This window comes from Chionomys nivalis, chromosome 2, assembly GCF_950005125.1.
Source record: "Chionomys nivalis chromosome 2, mChiNiv1.1, whole genome shotgun sequence".
Lineage (NCBI taxonomy): Eukaryota > Metazoa > Chordata > Mammalia > Rodentia > Cricetidae > Chionomys > Chionomys nivalis.
The window spans coordinates 115,522,240-115,535,855 of NC_080087.1; the positions used below are offsets into that span (position 1 = coordinate 115,522,240).

Here is a 13,616-nt window from a genome sequence, read left to right on the forward strand (position 1 = left end):
TTAATTAGATGGTGTTTTTAATAACTTACTGAATTTTTTCTATTTGATATTAATTGCAAGGTAAAAAAAAAAAGCTGAAATATATGTTCAATTTGAATGTGGGTATTCTGTGTTTTCCAGGGTTCCAGGATCCCATGAACGTATGTTTGAACAGAAACCAGTTGATGGACTTTCCAAAAATTGGATATTTCTCATTGGGAATATTGAAGTGATATGATAAAAAAAGAAAGAAAGAAAAGAAAAAGCACACAACAAGGAGAGATTATCATCATTTGAAAATGCCAAACCTCTGGGATACTGTTTCTTACATGAACAAAATTAAACCGAATCCAGACATTAAAATGACACATAGACTGTACTGTTCAAGGAGGTGCCTCAGCCAGTCCTCTCTAAGACAGTGAAAAAGGCTCTTGGACTTCTCCTCAAACAGAGGCATTGCTGGTCTGGCTTTGTTCATGTTTTTTTCCCTCTCTAATCACCTCCCCAATCACATTCAAAGGCATCTAAGCCATTTTGCTTCACATGGGTTTTGCTTTTGGAAAAGGAAAGTGATTTGGAGAAGTTTCAACAATTTTGGGCTCTCATAGGATCCTTATACTTCCAAGATATTTACACATTAAATTAGAATCTCAGAAAAGGGATTTGGGGTAGGGTTGAATAAAGAAGTACTGAGTTATAAATAGCAAGGCATAAACCATTTATTTTAATTCCTAAAACATTCAACCATTATTGGGCAAGAGTTAAATGTTATTTTGAAAATGATCGTCTTTACCTAAGGCTAGAGGATGCCCCATTGTTCTTACTAGAGTGCCAGCGTGGTCATTTTTACATTACCAGTGACTCTCTTCTGGGTATGAGGAACTCTCAGATGGCTTACTTCTTTTGTGACTACCCTTTTGATCCTAGAGTGAGCCAGGCCTGCATCTTGATCTTTTCTCTGGTATAATGTGCTACACTGAGAGCTGTCCCAGCTTCTGTCCTGCCCTGCACCTGTAACTACAATGAAGCTTCTGGCAGAAGAAGGGCGTGTCAGTGAGTCTGTCTCTCTGTTTCTTTCCCTGCTGGCTCTCCTCCAATCCTGTGGTTCTGGCATTGTTCAGTCTTCCTTTGGGGCTCCTTGACTACACTTACTGAGTTCTTCCACTGTCTTTATCTTGGGAGGTTTGGGGTGCCCTGGGGAATTGTCCTGGGTTTTTGATCATTTTAAACTTTAAGCCCTAACTATCTTTGTTGTCCTGTAAGTACATGATTTAAAAGCCTATGGGAGACTAAGATGTTTCTCCCTCCTATCACATAGAAGTCTACCCAAAGTCCTGGGTCTTTTATCCAAGTTTCCATCCAGAATCTCTACCTGAGCAGCTCAAAGCCTTTCAACATTTGCATATTAAAATTGGCTCCCATTCCCTGTTATTTACCTTAAATTTGCTTTAATTTTGGTCGTTGCCGTTTCATGAAATAGAAATACCCATCCTTCTAGTTCAAGCAACAGCAGCACACAGAGGGAACACCAGAAGGCCACACAGAAGCTCCTTGCCTTTCATTCTCCATACTCAATGCCTAAATCTCATCAATCCAAAATTTCATATGGTTTCCAAAATGCAGCTACTTTACTCAGTTTTACCACAGCCATCTTAGTAACAACCCCCATCAGTACTAATAAGCTACAAGAAAACAGGAGAATCGACGTACACTCGGTGCTAATTCTATCCTCAAGATACGCTAGAGTCTGATGTCTTAATATGCTTAAGTCCAATGTGCAAGGTGGAAGTCAGTGCAGACCATTTTAGGTTTTTTTTTTTTCCCAGTAAGTGATTCGAAAGCAGTTTGATTAATTCAACAAAATGAGCGCAATTTCACATATTCAAATCTCTGTCACATTCCTCATCATTGATTGGCATGTTTTTTTGGGTTTTGTTTTGTTTTGTTTTTTTGAGTTTCGAGACAGGGTTTCTCTGTGGCTTTGGAGCCTGTCCTGGAACTAGCTCTTGTATACCAGGCTGGTCTCGAACTCACAGAGATTCACCTGCCTCTGCCTCCCAAATGCTGTGATTAAAGGCATGCGGTACTACCTCCCAGCAATTGGCATGGTTTTGATGTATCTCTTCCTATCTGGATATTGCTCCCAAGTGCCTTAGACTTCAGATTTCCACCCCATTGTCCATGCCTCTTGAAACACATGTCAGTAAAGCACTGGAAACTTAGCCACTTCTGTGGTCACTGTGTTTAGATATGTACGCAGAATCCTATTAAAGGTTAAAAATAAACCTGGAAGCCAGTGGGATGGATGTGTACGCTGTGATGCTAAAAAGGGCTAACAGATGTTACCATAAATAAGTCTAGTCATGCACTTAGAAAAAGCAATTAATTGTCAATTTGCAAATGCAAGGTTGCAAAACTTTAAATTGCAGTGCTATTACGCTCTAGAAATCATGTAACTGATCCTCTTTGCTTTGAATTTTTAAAAACTCAACATTCAAAATTAAAGTAAGACACTCATACATAAGTAGAAGTCTGTCAGAAATGCTGCATAAGAAAAAAATATTAAAAGATACCTAGCATACTACAGCAAGGAATCAATTTTAAGTAAAACTGGGTAAAATTTTAATAATTCAGAAGTAAAATAGTATATTCTTCTAAAACATCTCTTTCTAGTTTTATCTCTTCTTCCTTACTCTTTCACCCCATCCCTCCTCTTCCCTCTTTCATTTTTCTTTTACATGTAAAATATTTTCTTTACATTATTAGTTTTGTGCAACATTGCCTTGTTGCTTTACAACCTATATAACTGAACTTGAAAAATTCATTTTTATTTTCTTTTTTTTAATATTTATTTATTTATTTATTTATTTATTTATTTATTTATTATGTATATAGCATTCCTTCCATGTATGCCTGCAGGCCAGAAGAGGGCACCAGACCTCATTACAGATGGCTGTGAGCCACCATGTGGTTGCTGGGAATTGAACTCAGGACCTTTCGGAAGAGCAGGCAATGCTCTTACTCTCTGAGCCATCTCTCCAGCCCTCATTTTTATTTTCTTAATATCCTCATCTTCCCAGAGAATATGTGACTAACATATTAGATGAAAATACTTTATTAACTATCTCAATATTCCATCACTAGTCCGCCATGCAGATAACTGAAAGGAGCATTTTCTACATATTGAATTTTTCTACTTAAAAAATTAACCACAATAATAAAACAGAATTCCACAAAGCTGGACAGAGTAGCACATCAGAAAACAACCTGATTTATTTTTCTGTAAAAAGCAGAAGTTGTATGCCCTTTGTGTGCACACACTAGGAGCTTAACCTCTGTTTGCAGGGTTGCTGTCTATGCCTCATTAGTTTGGCTCTCTAGGTGCTGCATCCTGAAAGCAATTTCGTCTGAACAAACTTGGAACCCTTGGTATCAAACCAAGAGATGTAATCTCCATAAAATTTGCTCAGGAGTATACACCAAGGATTCCCAGTTCTTCAGAGGCATATACATGTCTAATTAGTCACTGGTCTCAGTCACATTCTAGGAAGAAGATGAACTCTATTTTAAGAGAAGAACTATAAACATTGGCCATTAAAGGTGGACATTCTCGTAAAACTTTGGCTGTTAAAAATGTGTCTGAGCTCCCTGGTGATTTTACCAAGAAGTTGTTCAACACAAGCTTTTATCGAGAGAAAATTGAATTCTCTCCTCAGCCCATCTGTACGTCCATATGCACAAAATGCAAGCAAGTAACTGTTGTTAACCAAGGTCAGGATCTGACAGCAGGAGGGATGAGCTTTTGGTAGCATCCAGGTATCCCTTTTACTATGCTCCCTGCCAAGATTGTGACCAGCCCGTCCTGGGCCAGGTGTCAGTAATACAATCTTAATAGGAATTGTAAACTCCTTCATGCAATGCAGTCATCTATACTTACCGTTTGATTGTTTCTTCCTGTCTTCGCCGTTTCTCATTCTTCTCTTTCAGGTAAGCCAGATTTGTTTCATTTCTCAAGCGATCGTTCTCGCGGGCAATGTCGGATGCATTTTGAATAACCAGACCATCATATGCTTTCATCCCCATATCCTCAATATACTGGAGAAAAGTGTCCAAAGGGTCTTCTTCGGGATTAGCACTCATCATCTTGGAGGGTATCATGGAAACGGGATACTTCCTGAAGATGGACAACGTATCATACTGTTAGCAAGGTTGTTAAGGTTCGTTCCTAAGATTTTATCGTCCCAAATCTCAAGTGAGTTATCAGACACCTCAGGATATATGCGGCTCTGGTGAGTTATGACTCTTAAGTTAATGATTACTGAGATGTCTTTATGGGTAAAGGTGCTTACTGGCAGGGCTATGGACCCAAGCTCCAGCTCCAGAATCCCTATAGTAGAGGAGCATAATATACTTGCTAACTTGACCTCTGATCTCCACATATGCACCATAGCACACGTGTACTCCTGCACTGTAAATAAATTGATGTATTTCAAATGTATTATAGCTATGGTGAGTTAGTATAAAGTTGTTATAGAATACCATTAAGGAAAATCATAGCATTAAAAAGGATTATGTCCCATTCATATTATATTAGACCACTGTGTTCCCTTAAATGAAGCTGAATTTTCTATAAATAATTCAGATTTTTACATTTCAGATTTTCCAATAAAGAAAATGCCTCATTATAAATTACACATTCCATGAATATTTGAAATAACATGAAACGTGCTACTTGAGTGTCAGATGCTCCACCTAACCATCAGCATCAGCAGGACAAAGGACCACAGTTCTGCCCTGCCACCTGATAACGTATAAGCATTGCATCTGAAGGTAAATATCTGGTTTGCATCATTACACTCATAATTTTGTTTCTCAAAATATGTTGCTATAATACCATACATCCAAATTTTGTATTTTCATTATCATAATGACATTTCTATGCATATTTAAATTAAAATTATGTTATGTTGGAAAAAATAAATTACATTTTCCTTAAATACATAAGTAAAAATGAATACTTCTACACTGGTCATACAAAATAAAATAGCAATCAAGAAAAAAACATATTGGCTATCTAATCAGTATACTTTTGTGACTCTGTTTTATTTTCAAAAAGTTATTTTCAAAATTTTCTCTAATTACTTCATTTCACAATTTTCTATGATATATATTGTTCATCGTCAAGCCCACACACATCCTCAGCAGTTTAAAAATACTTGCTTTGATATTATTATAGTACTGCTAAATAAAGTCTACAAATTTTAAACAACTTAAGTTATAGGTGCAATAGCTTGACAAATCAAACCCAAATCAAGCCATAGTTTAAAACATGGTGTTTTGACCTGGTGTATTTAGCTCTCAGCTACAAGGGAATAACAAAACTTCCACTACCTGCTGTGATTTGTAGAAGAGATGGCTGTGAAGAGTTTAGAATACAACTCAACAATAGTATGCACAACAAAGCATTCTAATATCATAATAATGTTAGTGAAGATACTTGGCAGCAATGTCTATGTGAAGTGAATGTGTGAGTTGATGGATGGATGCATGATGGATGGATAGGTGGATGGATGGTCAGACAGGCAAGTTTTAGGAATCCTTGTGTATTTCCAAGTATTCAAGATAAGGTAGGCAAACTATCTTAACAACAATAAAGAACAAATTACATAAAAACAAAAAATTGATCTTCTATAATAATAAGACATTTTAATTTCCTGTTCGTTGTAGTGTAGAAAAGTGATAAAAGTGAGTGGAGTGTGGCACATGTCTGTCATATTTAGAGACATTTTCTCCAAATACACAGAAATTCATAAAGTATTTTACAGCTTTTTGCTTCCCTTAAAAATCATAGAAATGTTGATCAGTCCATCCATTTACTGAAAACGTCAAGAAGATTCTTTAAGTATACATCAGAGTTATTCTAAATCTCAATTCATATCAGAATTTATTAGCTTTTTAGCTATCAGTTAACCCAAATTTGAATCTCATGTTGAACTTAAATATTTCTTTCTCAGTCTTTGATATTTTAGATTCTGGAAGTTGTTTGTTGGCTTTGTATTAAAATTTTATTATGTTTTGCTTAATATCTTAACTACAATGGCTTAGAACTGAGTAGTCTTATAATTCTAACTTTATAGTATATTGAATTATATATTTATATATGTTATATAAATTATATATGTTATTATATATGTTATATATATAAATATATAATTCAAGTGTGTTAAGAACACATGCTTAAGTGGCAGGCACCTGGGCACTTAGAAAAGAAAAAAGTTCCATGTTGGTAGGAAGGATTCAGGAAAGTATCATCCAGCTATCTGAAGCATTAATGTTATCAGGAATTCACCTACATCAAGAACATCTGCAGTAAGGACTCTCGGCTAAAAAAAGACCATCTAACTTTGTGACAATTAATCTTGCCTAAGTCAAGCGGGTCGACTCATGTCATAAGTGTGCTAGAGGTAACACCTCAGGCTAGAATGATTCCTTTCTCTCTGCCCTCCAGCAAAACTGTACTTTTCCCAGATGCAAGAAGCATGCTTACTCAAAGGGTTATATTTTATTTATTTTGTGGAGGCTTTCCACCAACCCTAGTGATTCTTATACAATTTACATATTATACTCTTTAGCAAAATAGTTGTCTGTTTTGATCATTAATTATCATTACCAATGGCATTTCAAGTTACATGGAGTTTAAATTGCTGTTTTTCTGAGAAAATGTGGAATTATATTATTGCAAAATATTTATACATGAAAAAATGTCTTTTTAACTTGCATAGATTTTTTTAGATGAAAATCAACTGTATTGTCAAGTCAAACTCTATATTATGAAAATGGGTTACATGTTTATGTATGTGCCTATACCCACCTGCAGGAAGGTAGTCAGTCATATGATCGCCCATCTATTTAAGAATCTGTTGGGCACTTGCTACACACAAGGCACTGAGGAATGCCAAAGTATAATCATCTAGATGTCACATGGCAGGAGAAGACTAGAATAATAATAATTACATCTTATCTGACTCTCATATTGTTTACATCATTAGCTGGCTGTGAATTCTTATTGCCACCATTTTTGAGGATAAACAGGTATAGCATCTCAACATTGACACAAGGTCTTTAAAATAAGATTAGCAGCCTGTCAATGATTAAGCTCATAGTATTTTGTCTGCTGGTCTTCACAGAAATTAGTTTGTAATGTACAGGGACTCTGCAAAAGTTCTGTAGGGAAGAGTTGCAAGTTTTTCCATGTGCTCTAAAAGTCTCAAATATATTATTTCTATGTCTAGGGTTTTGTATTAACTAATATCTTTAAGCTTCTCTTTACATTTAAAAAAAAACATGGCAGTTGGAATGGACTATGTCATAAGGATCTGGTTTAAAATGTGTGTGCTCAGTAAGCCCTGTAGCGATATTGCTATGAAAGCCTCTCACAAACTCCTTTTAAATCAAACATTTTATTACATTAAGCTGTGGATTTTTTTTAATGGAGGGGAATATGATGCCATAACTTCTAAGTAAAGATCAGAGGACGTTTTGAAGTGACTGGCTTATCTGCCCTATCATGTGGGGGGTCATGGGGGTCTAACTCAGGTTGTCAGGCTTGGTGGCAAGTGCCTTTATCAGAAAAGCCATCAGTCACCCACCCCCTATTGGTGTTTAAAATATACTTTTTTAAAAAATTATTATTAATTTATTTTATTGTGTGTATATGCATATATATATGTTTATTTGTGTTGGTGTGTGTATGTATGTATGTATGTATGTAGGTATTGTGTTTGTATTCAGGCATGTTTTCCACAGCATTAATATAGAGGTCAAAAATCAACTCTCAGTAGTCAATTCTCTCCTACCACCTGTAGGATCTGATGTTGGAACTCATGTCATAAAGCCACACACAAGAGCCTCTACCTCTGAACCATCATGCAGGCTCTATCAGTGAACAACTCTGGAAATTATTATACTTAACAACATGGCTCCCTGATAAACTAATTTTACTTTGAAACACATGGATAGAATATTTAAGACAACATCACTTCCTTCATCACAGATGTTCATATTATGGCAAAGTTAGGAGACAACATATTTCTTCGTTAACAAAATAATTTATCGGGGTTGAAGACATGGCTCAAAGGTTAAGAGCATTGCCTGCTCTTCCAAAGGTCCTGAGTTCAATTCCCAGCAACCACACGGTGGCTCACAACCATCTGTAATGAGGTCTGGTGCCCTCTTCTGGCCTTCAGGCATATACACAGACAGAACATTATATATATAATAAATAAATAAATAAATATTTTTTTTAAAAAAATAATAATAATTTATCCAGACTCTTATGTATGCCACTTCCCACTGTCTAAATCTAGAAAACAATGGCACTGGCATCTATGGATTACAGTGCTCATTCCATCTTAAACCTTCCAACTTTGACTTTCCAAGCTGAAAGATATGTTTCAGATGAATGCATCACAGTTATCTTACAGAAAATTGAAATATTTTAATCATCTACCTTGTTACAACTGCTACCATTTACTGTAATAAGCAAGAAAATCCAGTACATCATAAATGTGTTTTCAGAATGCATACTTATATAAGATAAATGCTGAGTTAGATATGTTCCATCTAGCTCATCTAAGACTTGGATGTATTTCCTGCCTCTAAAATTGTAATTCTGTTTAAACAGACACAGAATTTCACAGTTGGTTTCTTAGGAAGTATTATTAAAATACAACCGGGTTCTTGTGTTCTATGTAGCATCTTTAGAGTTTTCTCAATCAGCGACCACCTCCCTTACTTGACTTCTAATTAGACATAGAAACAATAGAATGCATAAGATTGAAGGAGAATCTCTCCCTTCTTATGACCACCAACAATTTTGTGAACCAATTTTTTGTTTAAAATGAACAAGAGACTTTCGTTGCCTATCTATATTCTTGGAGCAATGCATCTTCACTCTAAGAGTAGATATGCTTGCTTTGGAAGCCCCAGCACTGATCCAAACAGTGCAGGCCTATGTATGTGTTTATTGGAATTTGTGGCTAAATCTGAAAATCATGTCAGGAATTTTCCTAGGTTAGTAGGTTAAATGACAAAATCAGAATCCCATGCAATACACAGTGAAATTTGGGTCTCTATTTTATGACTTCTGATACTTCTATGCTTTGTATTTTCCAGCGATTCTGTTAATTTAATATTTAGATTACCGTGCCTACAATCATGTCTGATCTTACCAAAGCCACAAATATTGGATTAAATATTAAAGTGGCTATTTTTTCAGCTTTTCATTTTACACTACTTTTTCACTTTGTTACTTATAACCTATTGACCACACCCTTCACAAAGATTTCATTGTGCATTATTGTGACACTTTCTAAAATTTGAGAACTGACTTAACTAAAATGCACTAATTAAATTCTTAGCATGGTAAATAAATATAAACTAAGGATTTAACTTTGAATTGAGTTTTCTCCATGTATATTTTATACAAGCATCATTGGTCTTGAGCAGCGCTGAATGAAAAGCTGATAGTGATATTAATTTGTCACAAATGTTCACATAGACATAAAACTCTCCATTACCAAACACACAGCAAAATCATGTAGGTTCAAATAAAATCAATGGAAACATAAAATTATAAAATTCCCACTTCATTTTTTTTCCTTTTTAAAGCTGATACTTTAATCAAGAAAACTTGAGTGCTAAGCCGTCCTGTAATGCTGAGTGTTAAAGAGAAATTTAAAAATAGGGAGCATTTTTGAAAAATAAATGCATACAAATTTCCCCACGATCATGTGCTTATGTAGCGTTTTTCTTCCACCAATGAAGACACCCAGTGTGTCAGTTCACAGAGTGTATTTATTATAGCACCAACTCATGGTGAGATTCAGTTCCTCAAAGACACAGGCTGGTATGTGAGAGAAGTCACACAGAAAGAGTCAAATGAATATTTAGGCTGCCTGGCTCTTTCTCATCTACGTCTAAGCATCTCGCATCTCTCCCCACTTTGTTTAAAATTCTGAACTAATTCCTCAGTTAGTGTAATCTCCTGCATTGTTAATTTACCACTCTAGCTCTGTCAGGGTGGACCTGACAGATATGAACGCTCACTCAATAAGAATGAACCCTGTGATAAACCTGATACTTCCACTTACCCAGGTAAGAGTCTCACATGTACCAACATCCTCTGAGTGAACCAGTCCACTAGCCTCCTGTTTTTCTTCCTAAACAATTTACCCCACATTTCTAGAATTATTCTCTTTTCTATATGAGATTTGGCTTTTCAAAGATACAGATTGGTGTCAATTTCTTTAGTCTTGATTTTGTTGCCTATATTGAGTGATCGAGAATGAAAAACAAATCTAATTTGGGAGTTAATTGTTTCCACATATTTAAAGTCTCATAAGAATGTCTAAATATTGGGCCACAATACATACTGAAAGATATTTCTATGACCAGAATGAGGTAAGGTTCATTTTAGGCTGTTATCATGATGTGATTTGTGATCTGCTGAAGCAACCTAATACATAGAAGAGAACAAATGCCTTGATGAAGGCTGGATTCTTGACCCTTACTTTATACTCACCTTTGCAGATTCCTCACTTCTGTTCTTTATACATTTTTTGAGGTTTTCAAAGGATATTTGTCTTAATTCTATACAAAGTTTTGGAATTTGAATTATTAAAATTTGATTCTCCCTCTCATTCTTATCATTTCATCTTTCCTGAGATGGAGAATTCTAGGGGTTAGGTCCAAAGAATGTTTCCCCAGGTGATTTTGACTAGATTTTTTTTATTGTGTTGTGTTGTTAAATTGTACAGGATTAATAAAACTATTTTTTTCATTATTTGAATCTACTTCTACCAATCTAAAATCACACACCACATGGTGCATATAAAAATATAAGTATTAAATAATCAGACTTCACATACATATGTTAAATGTACATGCAAATTCTTATCTGAAATTTGCTAACTTCATAGACTAGAATCAAATCAAGACTAGCTAGCACAGTTAAAACCCATAAACCATGCAAACCATGTCAAAATTGTTTCTACAATCAGAGACTTACAGACTGTCAAATACTAGTGTCAGAGATTTTGATTTGTGCTTGGAATCCTCTCCTTTACCCCACAAATGCTCACATTCATATTCTCATTCTCAGTGATCTCAAAACGCAGCTGTTCTGCACAAAATGGGGAGAGAAGTTACCACCAAGAAAGCCTGCAGGAGTAACTACAAAGGCACTGATTACTTCTTTCTCAGAAAGCAGATTTCTTTGCATGGATTTTTCTCCAGGACCCCCCTTCCTCCAAATTGGGAAATGGGTATAAATCATGCAAATGCAATAGCATCATGTATCAGGCATCTCTCTAATTTCCAGGTTGTCATGCAGTCTTTAACCAAAGGTCTTAAAAGATTGGCTACATCCTCTCTAATAGTAGAGGCTCAAGCAGGGTGCCAGTGGCTAAGGGACTTTGTGGAGCCTTGGGCCAATTGGTTCCAGACGCTTACCAGGCAGTATTTGCAAAGCATACGGGGTCAGTTTAATAAATTGCTGACTGGAGCTACAATGGAAGCCATCTAATTGAGTTGATAGTCTATGACTGATTGATCGATTTTCAAGAATAGCCACCATTCTTTTCCCTGAGATTTGACACTTGTGCACAACTTTACAAACCAATCAGGTTTTATATCTCTGCTTGTCCCCTATAAAGTTGCAACATTTTCCACAGGTCTGTATTCACAGTTTCTTAAATATTAACTGCCTTTTACAGAAGTCCCTCCTTCACTGAGCTGGACAAAATATGTTCTACTTTCAAAAACAAAGCATTTGTACATATCTGGTTCTTGTTTGTTCACTAATTTTTAAGTTAACACTGAACAATATATCAAACAAATTGGACCATGTCCAGAACATGAAAAGTTAGGAGATTAATTTTGTTCTTTCTCTCTATTTATCATTCCATACTAATTTATTATAAATTTGTGGATATTAAAATTATCAAAATTATACCACTTAACCTCTTCCATTAAATGCCTTTATATTTTTCACTATTTTAAAATGTACTCCTTTAGTACCAAAACAACTTTAGTATTTTTCTAGAGAGATGAAATTTTTTAAATGCAATGTTTTCTCAGACATGCAATTCCTACATTTCAAATATTGAAAGTATTCCTGGGTAATTTGGAAAATCAGAAGGGAGATACTCCAATGAAATAAGTACATGTCCCAAGTAAAACCAGTCAACCTAAAGTTCTCCAGAAGATGTACATTTTGGCAAGACTAGTGAAATCTTCCTAATAGTGACTGATATTAAAACACATTTTCAGGAAAATGTCTATCTGGAGTCATCCATAAAACAAGCAGCTTCAGCTTCTAAGTATGTCTAGCAATTTGGATATTTTGTGGTAAAGCATATATCCTCTTTCTGAAAATGCAAAACCAGGCTCTCACTGATGACACCAATGAACTGAGCTTGTTGTAAAATATTTATGGTATAGAATTAAGACAAATAGCAGCATGCACAACTTGAATAGCAATTAATGACATGGAAATACTTCAAATTCTTGTTATATTTCACCACAGCCTATTTTACTAATGAAGATCTATTTAACATTTCCATGGTAATCACTAAGTGGGTAAGGGATTAAAAATAGCCAGGGGCTCACGAACACTGTGAATGCCCATGCTATATCTTTATTTCTGCTCCACCTAATAAAACATGCAAACTTCAGCATTAAGTATCCCTAACTAAAATCCATCCCATTTCATAACCAATTGCTTCCTCTATTTAGTTCTAGATTCAATTAGCATGCTTATAAAAGCTGAAAAAATGAGATACATACCAAATTTAAGTCCCCAGGGAAAGCTAAGTGCACAGGTGACTTGGGTCTGTCAGAGCCCTTTCTCAGGACTGGTCTTGGGGCAGTTCGGTAGGAGTGATCCAGCACCATAAGAAACAGACTTGTAGCTCAGTTCGGCTTTTCTTCAATTAAAGTGCATTATATCTGGATGGGAAAACTGTCGAATCCGAGATTCTTCAGCACTAGAGACCAGAGCATTTTTCGATGTTCTTTCTATTGGATAAAATGCCCTTTAAAGTTTGCTAGGAAGATGCTGTGGAGAAGACAGCTGCTTGCTGCCTTAAATCGACATTCGGAGAAAAGAGGGCATAGCTAATGGGTGGGGATGAGCGCACAGCCCCTCTCCTTCCAGGGCCAGCAGGGAAGAAATTGAATGATTTTACCCACTTTGCTACACAGATGACTACCAGACCTGAAGCAGTCACCAAGCTGGCTAAGGTAACTCATTTGATCATGTTCTGCAAAGACAAAAATAAATGGAAACAAAAATCAGTCACATCCTCTCTAAATGTCTTCTTCCAGCCCCAAAGAAGATGCTTTTTCCCGTTGCATACATACAGAAGGTTTGGAGAAGCCTAGCTTGTAGCATCATCCCTCCCCCATGACAACCAGCTTGCTCTGGCTGTGGTGTATATGTTCTCTCTCTCTCTCTCTCTCTCTCTCTCTCTCTCTCTCTCTCTCTCTCTCTCTCTCTCTCTCTCTCCCCCCCTCCTTCCCTCCCTCCCTCCCTCCCTTCCCCGGACTCCCTCCCTTCCTGCTTCTCTCTTCTCTCC

The 13,616-nt window shown here is 36.1% G+C and overlaps 1 protein-coding gene across 1 annotated transcript in view; it reads right to left on the minus strand.

The window, feature by feature from the left end:
* Nyap2 (neuronal tyrosine-phosphorylated phosphoinositide-3-kinase adaptor 2) overlaps positions 1-13,381 on the minus strand; it is a 251,439-nt gene extending 238,058 nt beyond the window's left edge. The window contains exons 1-2 of the mRNA XM_057762975.1: positions 12,826-13,381; positions 3,917-4,153 (exon numbers count right to left, since the gene is read on the minus strand). Of these exons, the coding sequence (XP_057618958.1) occupies positions 3,917-4,137 (221 nt within the window). The 5' untranslated portion in view covers positions 4,138-4,153; positions 12,826-13,381. The remainder of the gene's footprint in view (positions 1-3,916; positions 4,154-12,825) is intronic.
* Between the last annotated feature and the right edge of the window lie 235 nt (positions 13,382-13,616).